General features: G+C 31.6%; 1 protein-coding gene across 1 annotated transcript in view; it reads right to left on the bottom strand.

The window, feature by feature from the left end:
- The window catches only part of DMD (dystrophin), a 2,219,276-nt gene that overhangs the window by 1,630,845 nt on the left and 566,422 nt on the right, over positions 1 to 22,009 (bottom strand). The window contains exon 12 of the mRNA XM_051991017.1: positions 3,840 to 3,990. Coding sequence (XP_051846977.1) covers positions 3,840 to 3,990 — 151 coding nt within the window. The remainder of the gene's footprint in view (positions 1 to 3,839; positions 3,991 to 22,009) is intronic.

Below are 22,009 nucleotides of genomic sequence, written 5' to 3'. Positions count from 1 at the left end.
AGATACTTTGTTAAAGTTAACACTGGACCACTAGCTAGCTATGACAGAATACACCATTTTCCCCAAAGAACTGAATGCCTTGATCAGTAAACAGAAGCTTTAAGCTCCATCTCATTCTTCTTGTGCCATTTGACAGGAGGCTTTCCTTTCAAGGAGTCCCCAATTCACTTTCTGTCCATTAATGACATCTCAATTCCACTTCAGTTTCTAAATCCTCATGAGTGATTGCCACTCTTTCAGAAGAAATTCTCTAGTTCCTTATCAATTTCCAAGCCATACTAATAAAAATTGCTCTCTGAGCACTGAAATTACAAGCCTGACTTCTATCTGACACATTCCACAACAAAAATGAGAGGCTCAATCTGCTCAGCTTCCCAGAGGTAATCACTCTGAATCTTCTTGTCTTAATATAAAACTCAGTTTTTCCCCCAAAAGTAAAAGTAATGAAAAATGAATGATCACTGCCAAATTTTTCTACAAATTGAAATTTTTGAAACTACATAATACGTCAAGAATTTGGTGAATTTAATATCACTACCTATATGGCATCAATTGCATGAGATAACTTGATTACCAATTTGAGAGCAATGAGTCATCTTCAGGATATTTCAAAGTAGTTGAAATTTCAGTTGGTCACATGAAATATTATTGAAATAAAGATAGAAAAGTGTACTGTCACAAAATATATGGAGCTCTATCTGTAATATTCATGCAGCACTTGAAATATTTGCAAACATTTTTATCTTGACCTCCAATTACTATATAGGAGAGAACTTTACAGCATGAGTAGAATTTTAATCCAGCATGAGGATCACATTTTTTCCTTGCTTTTTTTGTCAGCATTGGTTTCAATAAAAAAGCTAGAGGTGACCCTAAGATTTGATATATGCCTCCACAATGTTAAATGGCTCAAATATTATATTACTTGAAACAAATATGGATGCCCAGAGAAGGGAATACTATTCTAAAGACTTCAGTGACATGCTCATATTTTTATTGTCAAAACTGTGAAGGTTCTCTATTTCATCCATCTGCTATATATTCTGCCTATTCTTTAAGGGGAAACATATGAATCATGAGGGTTTAAATAATGCTTCATTCTGAACATTCACATTTAAAAAAGAATAGTGCATTTATCTTTCTTGGTTTATCAAATACAGCAAAGTTTTTTTTTTTTTTTTTTTTAAGAGTCATCTGTATTAACAGGTACTTCTGAGAGATTAACATCTTTTATTTTTTAATGTGACTAAGAATTCTATTAATTATTTCACCCATATCTACCATAACAACTTACCATCGAGTTCCTTTTTTCTGCTCCCTTCTTGATAGCATTTTCATTTTTAAAATGTGTTTCCTAATATGAACTGGGTTTAAATAACTTGCTTGCAAGTGGTTAAAATTTAGAATTTTTTTTTTTAAAATAATGACATCTGTCCTGGAGGAATGTAGAAAATTTGTTCTCCCATTCTCATTTCCTCCACTTGTCTGCTTCCATATTGGAAATAATTGGACCTTTCCATAGCCTTTTCATCTAGCAATAATTTCTTTTGAAGAGAAAAGGGCAGCTTCTGCTCAGTATTCATTCATTCACTGACTTGTTCCTTTATTCATTCATTCATTTATTTTTGCTTGTCAGTGGAGTGTGACAATTTAGATTTCAATGCAAAGGAGATGGTTAGATGTTAAGTATAGAGTGCTTTGGAATTCCAGAATCTAGTCTGCCACATCTACTGAAAAGCCTACAATGAGATATACTTGTCTATCAGAGATTCCTAGAACATGTTTGCCTCATATGCTTTCTAATGAGACTCACAATAGCTTCCTCTTCAGCCTAATTGCCCCTCCCCTTTCTAGCTGACCCTACAAATTCTATGTTTGGCCATGTAGAAAAATACCAATTATAATTATTTTCAAGAACAGCTTAGCATTTATGATTAATTACTATATAGTGCAAAAATGACAATGCATTTCATTAGATGTCTGTCATTTTTATTTTGTATGCTTTAGTCTATCATAAAAACTATGGTCATACATGCTAAATCTGCACAGATGGTTTCAAAAGTAGCAGGATCATCAGCTCATATTTTAAAGGAAAAAAAGAGGAGACAGGGCTAGTTCTCTTTGGTAGACATAAAGGTCTTTTACATAACGAACCATCTATACAAGAGCAGGAAGTTCAAGATTCACATAGGGAGACAGTTGAAATGTCTGCCAGTGAGTAACATTTAGAAAATTGTTATCTTTGGGAAAGATATTAAGTATGCTACTTAAAGTTAGAATAGTTAAAATGATTATCTGTATCTGCATAGCTATAACTGGGGAAATAAAGATATGGAGCTTGTTGCAATATGCTGAAATTGATGTGGCATTGATAATGATCACAGTCCTACTACAAGAGAATATTAATTGAGCTTTACTCTGAGTAAGAAAGAATAATTAATTAAAATAGGATGGTATCAGATGAAATGCTTCCTTTTTTTAGTAATTAGAACCCCAGATGAGCTCTTTACCTAATCAAAGTCTCTCTGCTTCCTCAAATGAATCTTTCAAAAAGTTGGTCTGAAGGTACATTTTGTACTACTTGCTTTGGCTAAAAATTTGTTAGTTAATGGCTCATAGCTGCCTAACATGAAAGATAGAAAAAGAAAAAAAAATTGTTAGGTTTAGGGTGATAGGCTGCTTCTCTTGGCTAATGCTGGCCTTGATATATGTTCTGTTGTGATTGCAAAACTAGCAGGGTTTAGTCCCATTTGCAAGAACAAGAAATATGGGTTTCAATGCATATGGAAAAGTTCTTTGGCTTGAGCAATTGAAGAATTATGACATCTCAAAGTCTTCAGCCCTCAATGTAGCTTCTAACAGCAATCACTGTGAAGCTGTGGTGGAAAAGACAGATAGAAGGAAAAACCATAAAAAAGAAAAACCAGGAAGGTTAGGTCTGAAGGGTCTTTAGCCAGTAAGAAAACAGACCAAAAAATCAATAGACACTGTAATTATAATGAAACTCCTTCTGTTACCATCCATATATGTCTCTTAGATACTATGTATATACTGATGAACTTTGTGTTTATCTATATATCTATACATCTATACATATGTATAATATGCTCACATAATCTATATATTTACAAACACATAAATACATACTCCTGTATGTTCCCATGAATTAATGGTCCTCCCCCAAAGACTACATCTTAGTTACTTAGTTATTACTTCTTAGTAACAAAACTCTGAAATACTTTCAACAGTTTTCTATGCCTAAATTATTCCGTGCTTTATTCATGACAAATAAAGTTATCAAGGTCATTACAAATGACTAAAAATGCTTGCTGGCTACAAAGTTCATAATAGCAAACGGACATTGAGCCAAAAGAAATATAATGTGGGAATAATAAAATCTAAAGATGCTGCATTTTGTAGCAAAAATCTATTATAATTGCATATTTTGATTGCAATTTAAATGAGGTTTTAAAGTTTTAGATATTAAGAATTTAAGGAAAAAATGTAAAGAAACCTCAACATAGAAATTGAATTGCAATCTAATTTCTATAGAGCCTTTCTTCCAGGTAAGTCAGGAAATTTAAATAAATTCCACATTCCACAATTGTTTTACTATGGTGATATATTTGGACTCTGATATTATTGAATTCTCCTTCCATTCTAATATTACTTAAATAAAGGGAAGTTCAAATCATCAACTTAAAAAATTAAAAAAAATATTCTTAATAGAAAGCTTGCTGAATTATTTTTTACAAGTATGCAATATAATTAGGTTTATATATACAAACATATTTATACATTCAAAAAATAGAGTAAATGACATAACATTTATATTTTACCTTATGTTGTTGGATTTGGCGTTTTAGGTCTTCAAGATCAGGACCCAAGGACTCTGCCTCCATTTTCTTTGTCCTGGCTTCAGTTTCAGATAACCAGGCAGTTAAATGTGTTAATTGATGATTCTGAAGATCCATTAAAACTTTATGTAAACTGAAAAATGAAAACGAGTAAATTGTCATCTTAGCTAAATAAGATTTGGCTGTTAATATTCATGTTATAGCATGATGAAAATATTATTTAATAGGTTTTTACACATTTTAAATTTGGAATCTTATATAAATTGTCTAAAATAATCAGAACAATTAATAATCAGATAGTAAATCTAGGTCCTATTCCTGAAGATATAAAGGGAAAGGATGGTGCTCTACAATAGTGAGATGATTACTTATATGTACTCATGTGAAATTACTTTCTTTGGCCCTTTAATTACACATTATCACAATATTCATTCTTTTTGAATATGTAAAATAACTTATTTCTGTTCTGATGGCAGTAGAAGTAACTACCCTAAACATTTGCTTTTACAAATAGACTAGTGGTTAGCTATTATAAATGCAAACATACATATGTATATATGTGCATATACACACACATATAACATTGATTACATAATATAAATATGTAGTATAAGGTAATATAATTATAACAATATTTATCTCATATATAAATGGTATTATATATAAATATATGTGGTATGTGTATGTAATTATATTTTTATATATGTGTATGTTTTCTCTCTCTAGATAAACAATATGATGTAGTGGTGAGAGGGCTAGCTTTGTATTATAAAAAGTACTGTGTTCAAATCCTGCCCAAAACACCAATTGTATGACTAAAGGAAACACAACTTCGTTTTTTTTTTTTCTCCAGACAATTCCATAAGACTCTAAATTACAGATGAGTTGATGAGTGTAATCTACAGTATTAGAAAAAATTTATAAAACCTTGAGTTAAGTACCCTCAATAAAATTATAGATTTATGAGAAAATACTTATTTTTTTCCCTGACTAGCTCATTCTTATAGACTTTAGGATGAAAAACTTTCACAAAATTTGGAATGCAAGTGTGCTCTATTTAAAGAAAAAACAAATTCCAAATTTAAAAAATACAACAAAATAGCCTATGATAATTCACATTTGAAAAATAATTATTTACTTTATAAAAATAATTTACCACAGGATAAATGCATTCTACTTTGCAGCTCCTGCTCTGCCTTGTTTCAATCTCATAGAACAAGATGTCCCTCTCATTAAATTCATTACATCTAATATCATCATCATGCAGTTAACTCAAGCCTTCATTGGCATCCTCTCCCTTTTTATGGAAGGTTGGATGATGGAGAACTAAAATCCCCCCAGTGCCTTTCTTAATTAAGGAGAATGCTGGTAAAAGTTTTGTCATCAAGGACCAAAAAAACCCTACCCTGGGATTTTCACAGGGCAACTTATTTCCTTTATTTTTACATATTTAGACAATAGAGGCATCTTTGATCTCGGAAAATGGCAAGATAACTAGTTCTGGTTAGCTGATTCAAAGGTGAATGCTACTCTTTTACTTTGAATACTCTTTTGTAGAGGTATTCAAAAGAGTATTGGTGACTAGAGACCCACTTATCCACTATGTTTCTTGGTGGATCGCTTTGATTCTTTCATTAATATTTTCCAAAGAAAGACATGAATGTAAGGGGAGAAGTCTGGGGCATTTTCAACACATATATCATGAAGTCCTATGAAAATATATCTCAATTCTTTATCTCTTCAGAACTTTTTGCTCCATTTTAAATGAAAAGATTGGAGTTTAGGACCTTATGACATCACTGAAATAACAAACAAGAAGACTAATACAGTAAATTGTCATATGTATCAAATTCTTCAAATTCTTCTTGTCTAGTACTATATGGTCTATCCATGGATTTCTATTCTTTCACACAAAATCAGCACACATTTTTCCAATAAATTTCATGGATACATTGACTTCAAAGGAATGACATAGAAGACAATTGGGGAGGATTCCCACTCACAGAAGGCAGGCAATTCTATGGTTCATATATTTGAGAATTTTATCTACAAAATTATCCAGAATTTCTACGTTAAAAACTGCTTCTTCTCACTTTGAGACAATCCACTAATCAACTAGATCCTATCACAGTTTCATAGAATGACAACACTTTCCCACTACATCTGATTGCCTCTAACAGGAGCAGCCAAGGCTGATAATGTGCTTTAAACATATAATTTAAATATTTATTTCCAACTACTGAACATTACCCCTCTCTCTTGAGCTCTCTGATGCATTCTTCTTACTTGACTCAACTGATGATAATTGCACAGTGTTTCTTCATATTTATTTTCTGTTAGGCATGTGTTCTTTAAAGCTGTAAGCTATCTCCCTGTTGTCAGTCATAAACAATCTGAGATAAAGAAAGCTGGAATCTTGAAACTAATCTAATAATCTGTCTAGGCAAGAGTTATCCCAGTTGACTTTAAGAATAAAACTTGACAGAGGAAGTAAGATCTACTTCCCTGTAAGACCTCTGCAATACATAAAATTTTCACTTTGATATATTATTGTGATCTCCTTGTATATAACCTTGTAATATTTGGTAGTTAAATATTTAAAACTTCCTACAGAATGATTTTATAATGAAAAGTAAACACTTGCTTTTTTTTTTTTTTTTTGTCTGACACCAGCATTCTCTATCATTTTCTGGACATTTCCAGACTATCTTGCCTTAACTGGGTGTCTTAGTGTTCCTTAGTTGCCTTGGAGTCAGGCAGATTTGACTTCAATTTCAATCTATTACATGTTTTAGATTAACCTCAGATAAGTCATTTAAACTCTATTTGGTTCAGTTTTTCAAATCATATAATATATATGTTTATATAATAGTAGCTATACTAGTAGTAGTAGATATAATAATAGCTTATTGTAACACCAAGTTGTCAAGAGGATCAAATGAAAAAGCTTACATAAAGCATTTAGCACTGTGCTTAACACAACTATTATTCAGTTATTTTTCAGTCATGTTTAACTAATCTTTGGTGACTCTATTTGGAGTTTCTTGACAAAGATGCTGGAGTGGATTGCCATTTTCTCCTCCAATTAATTTTATAGAGAGGAACAAGGCAAACAAGTTAAATAACTTGGCCAAGATCACATAGCTAGTACATGTCTGAACTCAGATTTGAACTCAGGAAGATCAATCTTCCAGACTAGTGGCTGAGCATTCTATGTATTATTTCATCACTTAGCTGCCTGATACAGTAGGCCCTGAATAAATGCTTATTCCCTTTCCCCTCTCTCTTCCTTCCTATCCTATAGGAATCATTTGGTCCCTAGACACTGATAAGTCATTTTCCATGTTTCCTTGCCTAGAACCAAACTTCCACATCATTTTTTGGCTATTTTGAAACCACACTGCCACATAATATGGTTCTTTTCTTTTCCTTTTGTAAAATTTTGCTTTATTGATTGTTGTTGTTGTTTTTTTTTTTTTTTTTTAATTGGAATGTAAGATCCATGAGGTCAGGCACTATATGATTTGTTTGCCTTTATAGCCCCATTACTTAGCACACAGTAAATGCTTCATAAATTATTTATCATTCATCATTCAAAAGTTAAAGTGTAGACATGAATGATGATAAATGGTATTAGGAAAAAAAGAGCAAGTGAGTGGAAGTAACTAATGAGCCAAGTCCTAGAGTCAGGTAAATGAAGGGAAGCAAGCTGCGACAAGTATCTCAAATCATTCTGTTTAACAAGTTCCATGAAGAAAGGACTTGCTAAACAAAGATAAATGTTCATCTACAATTTGTCTGAATTACCACCAAATTTAAATTAGTGAAATGAGATTGAAGGAGGTTTTAATGCTAACTGTGGTGTCAACCCTGTAGGCTTCCACAGCAAAATTCAATGTCAATTTTTATGATTGTTGTTACCATTTTAGAATAATTCTTGGCTACCACTTTAAAAGGAAATATTAATTTTAAGTAAGACAAATGGACTTGAATCCTGCCCCCCCCAAAACAAAACAAAACAAAAAAAAAACTCCTTTAATTTATGTCCAGCTTTTGACCCACATTGACTGTGTATCCCTGGATAGATTATTCAACCACTTTTTGCTCTAGGTGAATAAGACTAAAATTAATTTCTGAGGAATTGTTGACCAGTTTTGGAAAGATAAACCTCCTTTTTCTGGGAATCTCCTATACTAAAGTTTTATAAACTTTGGAGTTTGGAGTTATACAATTGAATGTGGGGATATCACACAAAATTTGGGAAGTAAAAGGTTTCTGGATACAATGAACAAAACAATTCAAAATCAAAAGCTTAAGGAATCTAAGGTGTTTCTGGCAGCACTTGACGGTATTACATTCCACAATTTCACTGCAGCCTTCATTCTGAACACAAAAAATAAAAACTTAGTGCTGTGCATGCACTAACTCTGCCAGAAACACCTTCCCTCTGATTCAGGATGCAAAGCCATAAAAATTTCTCGGGCAAAAAAGAGTCACCAGTAGAAAAAGTTTAAGAAGCTCTGTCTCTTACATCAAAGAAATAACTTCAATTCCCTCATGGAGCAAGAATTTTATCTCAGTTCTTAGGTTTCAATGCCACTATTAATAAGGAGCTGTATTACTGAACAAATTGTTTATTTTATAATTTATATGATACAAAAAATATAAACCAGATACAGACTTTTATAGTTTGTAAGACAAAATTAAATTCCTTATTTATAAATTGAAAGCAATCAATGAATGAAATGAATCCATTACTTATACAGGGCATACTTGTGCCCTATAGTTTTTATTTAATTCTTTTTTAAAAAAAGCTGTCTTTACTTTTCATTTCAATTCCATATACAAAATAAGAACTAAAAAGTAGGAGAATAGTCAAGAAGGTAAAATCATACATTGCTTTGTATGTTGGAGGCATATTTAATCACTTTGGGATGTATAACTAACTAGAGAGAGAGATGATCATTAACTGTGTCATTTGACTTCTTAGTCAAATGAAATAATTTTCTTAAGTAGAAAAATCTTGAGTTTAACATGCTTGATTTTTTAAAAAACACAAACACTGTTTTAAATGGGAATTTGATTTGGAAATCATGTTCTTTTAAAATTATACTACACTGTTTAAGCAATACTTTTCTTTAGATGTGTGAAATTTCTTGAAAGGTAAAAATATCATCTAAAATGAGTAAAAACAATACTTAAAATAGAATAATTATCATTTTGTGCTACTTTTATTTTTGGAAACATAGCCAAAGAACATAATGGCATATTCTGCTGTGCCTAAAGACAGAATGACAATAATGGATGGACCTTATATGAGCACATTAGTATTTTTCAGCTGAAAATGTTTGCAGCACTTTACAAAACTCAATGTGTAAAAGAAACCTTAGTGAACCATAATATGAATAAGAATGATTCTCATAAACATTTAAGCCTCTGTTTTTCAGATACTTTAGATATACTATTTCTGTATAATGATTTGACCACTAGTTTATAGTTCAGAAATAATATTCTGAGAAATCTGTATCTATGCTGGTCCAGTAATCTGCTGTACAGAAAAAATAAAAAGGAACCACAAAAAAAACCACTTTAAGTTATAATATTGATTTGAATGCTAATAATAACTTCTATTACACTACAAAATTACCACATAAGCATCTATTCTCACACTATTACAAATAAGCACTGAGCCAAACATCTTAATGCCTATACTTAATGTAAAGAATTTCTTTAGTAAGCTTCATAGCATTTTAGTCCAGAATGTTTGTTTAATCTCCTCATTCTACAGATGAGGAACATGAAACTCCAGATAAAATGAATGGCTTGCCTTCGGTTATATAGTTTGCTTTATACTATGTCTAAATTAACCATTTAAATCAAAATGACCACTTAATTAAAATAATTAAAATGAAGTATTCATTCTGTAAGATCAACCTATTAACACATAGTGTAATGTCTTTTTTATTGATCTCATTTTCTATTTATTAAACTACAATGTCTCAGGCATAAATATGATTTATTCATTAAAAAAAGTTATTAAATGCCTACAGCATTATGTTTGATGCCCTAGAAATACAAAGAAAAACAAACACCTCTGCTCTCAAGTAACTCATATCCTATGCCAGAAATATAAAAGTTTTATATTAATATAAAATGAATATGAAGTAAATATAAGGAAGGGGAAGGAAATAAGCATTTATATAGTACCTCATAGTACTGTGCTAAGTGCCTTAAAAACAAGTATCATATTATTTCATCTTCACAGCAATAAAGCTTATAGTTGGATGTTATTGAATAGAGAATTAATCTTGGAATCATGATGATTTGACTTCAAATGTAATAGCATTTTATTAGCATGTTTAACCGTGGAAAAGAGGTATTATCTCTGTTTATTTCTCTTTCCTCAACTGTAAAATGTAGATAATAGCACTGAACTTTCAAGGTTATTGTGAGGATGAAATTAGATAATATTTGTAGAATGTTTAGTACAGAGTCTGTACAAAATAAATTCTACATAAGTACTAATTATAATTGGTAGGTATTGCTGTGTAAAGGTACCAAAGCTATAAATGATATTACATTGAGGCATCAGCAAATGGATAGTGTGGAAAGTCAGCTTATAGAAATCTAATATACAAATATCCTGGAACAATGTACTATATTTTGCATGTTGTCTTCTGGTTCAGGTTGTAAACTTCTCAAGGGCAGATACTTAGCTTTTGCCTTTCTTTGTACTGCCAGCACTCAATATAGTGCCTACCATGTAATAGTAAATAAATTCAATAATTGATGGATCATATAAGATATCCATTTAATCTCAGCAGCGATTGAGCTAATAAGAGTCTTTAGATTCAAGCTTGGTCCTATAACTATCACTGATTGAAGAATACCTTCTTGCCATAAAAGAAAGATTTGTGAACAGATTCATGGTGCTACATTGTGGGGGGGAAATTGATGCTATAATAGAGAGGAAAAGAAAAGGAATTTGGAGTAAAAGTGAGGGCCTGAGTTAGACTCTTGAACAACATAGAGGGTGCTTGCTTGTGTATCTACCTTTCCTAATGGTGGGGTCAGACAAATGGAAAGATGGAAAATGTTACTCAAATGTGTGTGTGTGTGTGTGTGTGTGTGTGTGTGTGTGTGTGTGGTGTGTGTGTATCCACATTCATATATGTGTATATATACTACATAAACAAATATAAATGAATACAAAGTATTGCTTATATGTATTTATACATGTATTATATATATATATGTGTGTGTGTGTGTGTGTATGCATATATATACACAAACACTACATATACATTCACAAACATACCTAGCATTAGTCTTCATGGGAAAATTTTGGGCTACAAAATATAACTGGGCTATTTCTAGAAGCCAGGGTGAAGGGGTCTTTCTGCCCTATTGATATTAAACAAAATGTTTTTGTTCACTGATTAAAATGCCAAATAGAAAGAGCATTAGCCATTAATTAAATTAGTTATTTAAGGCAAGAAAATAGACCATTGATGTCAAAATCCTATTCTATTGCATCTTCAATGGTCTGCATATTTCCACAATTATTTTATTAATAATAGCAAGCAAATGTCCAAATAGGAAGAGTGACTGAATTGGTGATTTCATTGGTATAGCAAATCCCCAGATAAGTAAACTTTCTTTACCAATGCAGACTAGAACCTTATTTGTAACTTATAATCTTAACTGGTTGCCTTAGATTAGCAGTTGGTACCCATCTAGAGTGGGACATCAGCACAAGTTTTCCTGGTCCCAAGTTCAGCTCAAACAAAATTGCCTCTTTGGGGAATATTGAAAAATTACAAGATAATATATTACCAAAACCTTTTATATTTCAATAACATATATTCACAAAATTAATGTGAAAATTATATGTAATAGAACTAATCTTTTCCATTTTTGCAAATTGAAATGAAAAAGCTCAATGGTTTACCCAATGGCTGATTTTTTGACAGCCATGAGGGGAGAAAAGAGTATATTATATAGATATAGATTTATATATATAATATATACACACACATACACACATGTATATACAAGCATATACACACATATAATATATATATGCATGTATACACATATCTATATCTCTACCTTCCATATTCTATTCTTATACAGAATTATTCTAACTAGAATCTGAATCTACATAGAAGTCTCAAAGTCCATTAAGTTATTTCTTGTGCCCCATTAATTCTTTTTTGAAAAATTGGAAATTAGATTGCGAGAGAAAGACTGTAATTGTAAGAGCCTCTTACAATGCATGCTTACCTAGTTCTATCTTCATGTCATGCTGAGATATGAACTCTTAAATGGAAAAAAAAGACTTTTGATCATGGGAGTACATAATACAATTTCACAGCAGGACTCAAAATTTTTAAGTGGGAAAAGATTTGGGGCAAAATATGGAAAATTCTCAATATTTTTAGTATTGGCATATTTAAGAATAATAAAATTTTCATTTACAACTTTTGTTGATTTTTTGTTGATTGAAAAAATATTTTTTACTCAAATAGTTGTGGCTATTCAGTAGATATCTATTCATTAAGGCTTTAGTTATGTTATCAAATATCAAGAAATTGATATTTGATAATTTGATAATAATTAGATAATCAAAAAACAATATTGATAGTATCCTGATTTAAAGTATTATTACTATGTTTAGAAAGGTCTTTGATTCAGAAAGATGTATCTCACTTAATCTTTGATCAGATTGAAAGGACAGTCAGAGAAATGTCTCTTTGTTAACTAAGGGAAAGATGTCTCAGTTTGTGAAGGACTAAATCAAGAGTTGTGATCCTTTATTTATTTACCTGTAGGGAAATGTTTAGTTTTGTTGAAAAACAGATTATATTCTCTCTCTATTTCTCCCTCCCTCTATCTCTCCTTCCCTCCCTTCATTATTAACATATATAGGTAATTCTGTTTGTAAATCAAAAGCCCTAAATTAGGTATTCTATAGATTTTAATATTTCTGTACATTTTTCGGTTTCTTTCGTAATTACTTGAATCTATGAGAATTTTAGTTATCAGGGAAAACTTGGCCAGTTCGGATTTATTACCAGTTAGTAATGCTTATATATCAATAAACTATCTTTGACAAACCCTAATAAAAATTCAGAGTATAGACTTTTCCATCCATATATTTCCTCTTTAAGTCCATGCGCTCCAATTGACTTTCATCAACTACAATAGCTAATGCTTTAAGGGACAGGGTGTCAGGCCTGGAGTCAGGAAGTCTAATCAGGTACTCAATGATCCTGGGCAAGTCACTGAACACTATTTGCCTCAGTTTTCTCATGTAAAATGAGTCGAAAAAAGAAATCCCAAGCCGCACTAGAATCTTTGCCAAGAAAACCTCAGAAACAAATGACCATCAATAAAAAAATGCTTTAAGGTTTATAAAGTGCTTTACATTTATTAGTTCATTTTATTCTTGCTGGAATCCTATGGCATAGGAGCTTTTATTATCCCCATTTTACCTATGAGGAAATTGATGTTAATGGGTTATGTAATGTACTTGGGGTCACACAAGTAGTGTTAGGATTTGAAGATAGGTCTTCTTGACTGCAAATCTAACACTATTTGTTAGGCTGTTCACTTGTCTAGGATAGAAACAATATATAACTATTGCACAAGATAAATGTTGGAGAGAGAAAGAAAAGATATGCTTATGCTAGGGGCATTAGAGAAGGTTATCAACTAAACTTTAAAAAAACAAAAAATTTTCAATTGATTCATGTCCAATGTGTTGAAAAGTTACATGTTCTAAGGATGGAGGATGGTGTGAATAAATACAGAGAGATAAAAGACATGAGAGAACATGGGATAGTCCTGTTGCCTGAATTGTAAAGTAAATAAAGAAATATGGAGAAATAGGAGGAGAAGTTTGATATTACAGATATCACCTGGACATAGCATGAGAAGACCAAAAGTTGAAACCTGTTTGTGTTTCTTTGTTTTTGATTGTTTTTTTCTCTGTGGGGTAGTGAGCTTGGGCAAGTTACTTCCCTTGAATCTCTTTCCTTATTCCCAGCACTTAGCACAGTGCTATGGATACAGTAGGTGTTTAATAAATGTTTATTGATTGACTGATTTGTATGTAAAATGAAGGCTGTGGATTAAATGGACTTTAAGGTCTTTTGTTAGAGATTAGCTCTATGATCTCATGATCCTGTAAAGCCAAATTAAATCTAAAGCTAAGGAATTTATATTTTATCATGAAAGATATGAAAGATATCTGTGAGTCTTAGTTATATTCATCTTTGGGGACATAAGTATCTTGGGAAATTGGGGATATTGTTTTACTTGAGGACATGCAAACCTTAGTGGGATGGCAGATAGGTCATATTTTTGGAGTAAACATTGGTCTAAGAAGTATTCATCTATGTACATACATGCACAGACTCATATGTATTGCTGAATGGAGTTTATTAGCAAAACATTAATCCAGTGACTCAGAACTTTCTGACTACACATATATATATATATGGTTTAACAGCTACAGCAGAAGAGGAAAAGATATACTGAGTCAACTATACTAATGTTGGCATAAATTAGCTCTAGAACTACCATGATAGTAACAATAGAATTATGTCACTGTTTTCTTCTTCTAAAAGACAGGCTATGAAGATATTTATAAGGAAAAAACAAAAACAAAACTCCAATTAATCAATCACTAAACATTTATTAAGCTTCTACTATATGCTAGGGATTATGCTATGTTCTGAGGATACAAAGGCAAAAAACAGTACCTGTCCTCAATGAGCTTATAATGTTAACAATGAGATGTGATGTAATAAAAAACATCAATGTGAAACACAGCTCTGTCATAGGAGCATGTGTGCCAGTGTATATGAAAAATTTCATGAATTAATAGTATTATGATATATAAATTTTATATAGCCTTTTGTATTTTACAAAATATTTTACAAACATTAATTTCATTTGATTTTTATACCAATCCTGTGAAGTAGAAGTTAATATTATTCCAAATTCACCAATGAGAAAACTGACACTCAAAGATATTAAGCAAGTTGCTCATAAATATACACAGCTGTATCTACAGAAAAGATTTGAACCCATGTCTTCCTGGTCCTAAGTGTCTTTTGATAATTTCTGTGAATGTTCTAATATAAAAATCCTGGACCACATTTACAAAGTAGACTGAGAAAACTCATTAAACATCAAGAACACATTGTCAGAATACTGTGGTTGAGAAATTATTTAACTGATAATGGTACAAAAGGGCAAACCTGACATTCTGAGATAATATCCATTTCCATGGCAACCCATATCAACTTGCAATGTTAATAAATATGCCATGGTATTAAAATTTTATGATAGGTCAAAGAGGAAGAAGATAGACTATAGAAATACAATCAGAAATATCAGAATTGCTTTTTGTAAAATGTCATTTTCTATCATATCTTCTTTTGTGTGAAATTACTAGAGCTCTTTAATCTGCAATTTTTAAAAAGAACGGAGACACACTTTCTCACCATCATTTCATCAATTTAATTCTCTCTCTCTCTCTCTCTCTCTCTCTCTCTCTCTGTCTCTCTCTCTTTCTCTCTCGCTTTCATTTTTATGTTAAGATGGTCAGATTTCTATTTTTGAAAATTTTAGTTCATAAATATTAGACAAAGTTCAGATTATCTAACATTTAGAAATTAACATAAACATAAGGTACAGGAGAATTTTCTAACCTCTCTATCCCAGAAAGCAGTGAATTTGAAATCAACTTTTAAGCCTGTTGTACTCTTTTTACTCAAGGATATAGCATTTGTAATAAAAAAGAGTGTTTCTCAAAAGATACCACTAACAAAAATGAATTAAAATAGAATTGCAGTTGATATATGGAAATATATCTATTTTGCTCTGCAAACCCAATTCCAAAATATGCAAACATATACCCATACAAAAACAAATACAAACTTTGGAGAGAGTGAGTTTTTTCAATAAAACAGGAGGATTGTTTTATAGGGTGAATAAAGATGATTTTCAGAATATGGATTTGGAAACTATTTCTCACAAGACTAATGCTCATTTGAAGTCACACTCCAGGAAGACCTACACAAACAGACCTACACAAACAGAAAGACTTTGGGCATACATAAGTGTGGTAATATATATCATGGACCAATCTAGTTAAGTACAAGCAGTTTACCCATCCACCTTCATTGTAATGAATTTTTCAGCCACAGCAATCCACAAAGACTCTCAGCTCAATCAAAATAGGACTACAATTTCTGTAGTTGAGGGACAGATCACCCATATATATAATAAAGATAGCTGAGGTATAGAAAGGCTTATAAGTAATCAATGTCATAGAAGTACTAAAATCTATATGATACTTCATTTTATAAGTAAGCTATACCATGGACTCTTCACTCCCAGTTTCATTCACTAACTTTGATTCTCTGGAGATGTTTCCCCATTTTCTTTTCCACCTCCCTTTTATGCATTGTCTTCCCCCATTAAAACATGATTCTAATTGCTTGAGGTTAGGGGACTATCTCATTGCTTGTATTTGTATCCCAAACCTGTCACACAATCAAAAACATCTATTAAGTCAAGTACTGTTCTAAATACTTGTGATAAAAAGAAAACTAAATGGCAATTCCTAGCCTCAAGGAGACCAAAAATTAAGAGGGGAGATAACATGCAAAGAACTATATCTAAATAAGTCATAAACAGGAAAAATATGGAGATAATTAACAGAACACTAGAATTAAGAGAATGAAAGGTTAAGAAAGGCTTCTCTTAAAGATAAGGGTTTAGCTGGGGCTTGAAGGAAGTCAGGAAAGTCAGGAGACAGATGAGGAGGAAAAGAGAATTATTTGAGATATAGGGAATAGTCAGAATGTTAGATGGAATATGTTATTCAAGGATACCAAAATTACTGGATTGCAGAGTACTGTTTTGGGGAAAGGATTAAGGAATGAAAAAGAATGAAGAGTGAGGTAGAAGAAGATTATGTATGAAGGGCTTTGAGTACCAGAAAAATTTGTATCTGGTCCTGGAGGTAAGCCACTTGAGTTTATTAAATGTGTGTAGTTCACATGGTCAAGGCTATAATGTAGGAAAGTCACTTTAAAAACTTAGTTTAAAAAAATGGTATGGAATGAGGACAGAGTCTTGTGATTGAGTAACCAAAAAACAGACTATTGCAATAGTCCAGATATGAGATGAGACATGGATCTGCACCAGGGTGGTGACAGTAGAAGAAAAAAGACAGGAGCATATGAAAGAGATATGACAATACAATTAACAGGCTATGCAATAGATATAATAATGGAGAATAAGAATGAGAGAGTGAGAACTTGATACCTAAGTTGCAAACACGAGGAAAATGGTTACGTTTTCAACAATAATAGGGAACTTCAGTAGGAAAAAAGTTTGGAGGGAAATTAATGAGGTAGTTTTGAACATGATTAATTTAAGGTCTATAAGACATCTAGTTTGAGTTGTTTAATAGCTATTTGGAGGTTTGAAACTGGAGGACAGCAAAGAAGTTAGAATTAAAGAAGTAGATAAAAAATTTAATATATGATCTATCAATCACTATCTACTTATGATGGATATGATACACAGGGAATTATTTTGTATACATATACATATGAAAGTAAAATAAGTTATTTTATTCATTTAAATTTAATATGAGAAGTGCTTAATATGTTTCTCCAGACTGTCGAAATGATCCTTAACACAAAAAAACTACAATTTAGATTGATATCACTCCTGGCCTCAAAGAGCTTCATCACTGGTTGCTTATTTAGTTATAATTTATTACTAAATGAAGTCCAAACTCCTTAGCATTGGAAAGGCTTTTTAAAAAGACCACAATTTATATTTTAAAATGAACGAATGAATAGGTATTTATTAAGTATATACTACTTGCCAAATAATGTGCTAGAAAGTAAAGAAACATCAAAACAAGATAATTCCTAAAAATTTTTAGATTGTAAATAGGGGCATATAATATATGTAAAAGAAGTTTTGGCTTCAGGAATCACAAGGATTATGAATAGAAGATGGGGCAGCAGATTATCCTACCTCTTCCAATTGTGATAGCTATATTTATTTATTCTTTACAGAGTAAAAATAAGATTTTTAAACTGAAATGGTGCTAATGGTTATGAGGACAGAAATTAGCAAGAGGCTTGCACTGTCTAGCGGAAGTATGAAACATGGTCTGAAGTAAGCCATATAGAATATATTTGAGGAATTTCCCTTACCTACAAATAGGATACAAGGTAGAATCTCAAAAGTGACTGATAGGAATCTTCATGAATAAGTGGAATATGATCACTGGAAGTTTTCTCCTTGGATTAATATAGTCCATATTCCAGCAAAAAAATGGATAATTTGCTCAAATATTTGCATTAATTTGCTTAAGGATTGGAACTATGACTTACTCATTCTTATTGAGGGGGATTAGAAGTGCAATGGATAGAATTCTGGATATGGAGTCAGGAAGACAAGGATGCATATCTTACCAAGGGACTTAATATATTTGTGACTCTGTATAGGACATTTAATCTCTTAGTATTGTTTTTCCTCATCTAGAAATGAGGAATTGGACTTAATGCCCCTAAAGGCTTTTCCAATGTTCCTGTGTTCACATATCACACCAGCACTCAAAATAATAGGTGCCCTCTAATTTTTAATCTTTATTGGTTGATCACTTATTAAAGTATAGATGATCTAAAGCATATTTATTTAATTAGCATATCATTTTTGATTCTTGCCACACAAAATCAAGCCATTATTACAATCACTTAAAGAATTACATTTTAATTTAACAACTTGATCTTTACTTTGATGATATTTACTTTGCCCAAATGATCCAAACGTGAGTTTCAAATTCAGTGGCTCTTATTCTAAATACAGGTCTCCTACTATTCTATGGGAAAAAAAAGCTGTCCCTTTTACATTTGTTCTAACTTTTCATTATGAAATGTTATATTACATAGAACATATTTTACCTATTTCTACTTTTTTCTTATGGTAAACAAAACAGAAATTCTGTCTAATATAATGCTTAACATATTAATTTCTGGGGCCATCCACCAGCATGAAAAATTATTACCTTCTTGGACCAAAGTGTCCAGTTTTCTGTTGTAGCAAAGATTTTTTTGGAAGCAGTACAGCAATTTGAGTGTGAAATTTAATAACATAAACAGTCTTGATGGGTTTCTGGGAGCAACTGGTAAGTAATTAAAATGTGTGATCATCCTTTGCTGAAAAAGAATGAACAATTGTACATAAGGGGAGAAAAACTCTTCCATTATGTAGGATGTTATTAAAGCATGTTTTCTAGAGTTTGGTTTAATAGAATATGGAGATAAAATGTGAAACCTTCACAGAGATTTAAACATTTTCTTACTTGGATATTTCCCCAAATTTACTAATATTCATATTTTGCCTTTTCTAGATTTTTATATGTTTATTTGATCAATATATTATTGATATTTATGACTGTATATGTGAAACTTGTGCCTTTTGCCATCTTTCATTTTTGTGTCATCTCAAGAAAAGGTTTCATTTTCCCCTTCATGTCCGAACTATAATTATCAGAGAAGTTGATGGAACTTGCTGTGCTTATCTTTATGAGTCCTTATTGAGATATCAGTAAATCTCTTTTGCTCTCTGCAGGTTGCATTTTTCAATCAAATTAATTAGTTTATTCATAGAGAAGAAAATCTTCTATTGTCCTGGTGCCAGTTAACTTCTCATCCTTTCACAGCTGGACTTTTTTTGCCAAGGGTATTCCTATTATGATACAAGCATAACTCTCCTTGTCCTCTTCTAAATGTATTAAACTCAGATACTGAAACTCAATTTTCAAATTTTATTCTATTTCAGTTATGACATTTCTTAATGATATAATAAATAGTTCTCAATGTTTTCAAATAAATCTTAAATGATCTCTTAAAGACTTTTGTCAGATATTTCTGTGGTGGTGGTAGGCTAGTCTGTGAATAGAATTATAGTTTTAATTCTTTTAAAGAGCATATATTTTTATTGTATTATTTATCTACATCTATAAAATTACCATGTTAGAGAAGGAAGTAATAATGTCGAGAAAGAAATAGAATGAAGTGGCTCAATTGTAGGAAATAAGAATGGGAAACTTTTTACCAAGAGCAAGAATGAAGGGAAACATCTAATTATGAAAAGCAAAAGGTGTATGCATTTCAGTCATTTTTCAGTTATATAAACTTCTTGGCAAAGGTACTAGAGTGGCTTTCCATTTCCTTTTTCAGTTCATTTTACAAATGAAGAAACTGAGGCAAACATAGTTAAATATATTACCCAAGGTCACACAGCTAAGGAATGTCTGAGCCCAGATTTAAATTCAGGAAGTTGAGACTTTCTGATTCCAGACTGGCAATGTATTCACTGTGCCACCTAGCTGCTTATGCCTAGCTATATTTAATAGGGATAAATAGTATTTGTGAAATTATTTTTCCATTGCTTTCTCTCTCAACCTCCTTGCTTAAATTCATATATATATATATATATACATATATGTATATACATATATATATATATATAAAATGTTTAAGATATTCTTCTGATAACCAAGTCTAATAATAACCATGTGGGAAAGGAAATAAGGTTAATCTGCCATGACTAGTTTTTAATGAAACCATTTTGGCTCAAAATAATCACCGTTTCCCTTTCAAAGTTCTCACAAAACTTTCTTTGAATAATGAAAATTTATTTTATAATTGTTCCAGAAATTGAGGTTTCCTGTCACTAATGTTGATCACACTCTCTCTACACTTTAACAAATGGTCCTCGTGATTTGGCTGTGGTTAAAAAAAGAGCCCATCCATTCTCAACTCCAGAATCTCTAATATTATCTCTGCTGATCCTTTGATGACAGGTCCAAAGTCTTTTGCTTGATTTTTAATCAGAACCAGTTTCAGAGACTGTGATGCACTTTTTTTTTTTTTAAATAGGGCAACTTCCATACTATTTTGAGGAATTAGAGCATGACTCCAACAGAGGCCACAAATTATATTGCCATATAAATTATATTGTCTCACTAGTTTGATTGAAGATTAGGATGTTTGGAACCATTTTGAATAATTCTGCCTTTCTTTCCCTACTAACAAACTCTAAAGGATCATGCTATAAGAGATTTCCTGAGAAATATGATTGGGCTCAGACAGAAGGAAAAAGCAGCAATAACAATCTATAACTAGATCATTTCCCTTATCCAAATCAAACAGTCATTTGTCTGAATTTCACCATATTCTGTCTGAAAAGTTTTATAATTTGCAACATAAAAGTAAATAAAATTATTTGGCTCTTAAGATGTATCAGAAGATTAAAGGCTGGAAAAGATGGAACAATTGAGAGCTGTCACTAACTTTGTAGAGAAGATTGCCAGAGCTACTGGAAGATGAAGTTTTCCAGAGCTAGTGGAAGAGACAAAGCAGCACAGAATCCAGATTTCTTGTCTCCCAGTCCATCTTTCTTTCTATCAAACTATGCTGCCTCTTCCTTTCATATTGAGGGAAACAGATTAGACTGTCAGCAGTACAATGGTAGTTGTAGTCAGTAAGGCAGTGAATATCTATGGGTGTTTGAAGCCAAAGGCACAGATATAAGAAGTAAAGAAAGGTATTGTGAAGAATACCCTGTCATACTGAGTAGCAATGAGTAAAGGGAGAGAAAAGTTCCCTGATAGAGTAAGGCTGAAAGAAAGCCTAAAATATCCTGGAGGGAAATTTAAATAAATCTTACGTAGTACAATATTAGTAGGTTGTCGTCTCCTTCCCCCCCACCTCATTTCTTTGGAGTCAGTTCTTAAAATTATGATTAGTATTATTTCTGTTCAACTGTTTTTAAATAGTTACTCTTTAAAATAAATCTTTTTTTTTTTAATTTTAAAAAGGGTGTTTATTTGTTTGTTGTTGTTGGATTAAGTTTCAATTATATAAACCTAAAAACTCATTGAATGTCTACTTTATACAAGATAATGTGGGGGATACCAAAAAAACAAACAAAAAAATGAGCTGTGGTCAACACCTTAGACATTTTTCAATACTGGGAGCAAAAATAAAAAAGGGATAGTAAGGGGAAAATATTTGAATTTATTGATATAGTGGAAGAATCCT

The sequence above is a fragment of the Antechinus flavipes genome, chromosome 3, assembly GCF_016432865.1.
Source record: "Antechinus flavipes isolate AdamAnt ecotype Samford, QLD, Australia chromosome 3, AdamAnt_v2, whole genome shotgun sequence".
NCBI lineage: Eukaryota > Metazoa > Chordata > Mammalia > Dasyuromorphia > Dasyuridae > Antechinus > Antechinus flavipes.
Note: the sequence above shows the minus strand (reverse complement) of the source record. Positions and strands in the feature narration are given on the sequence as shown.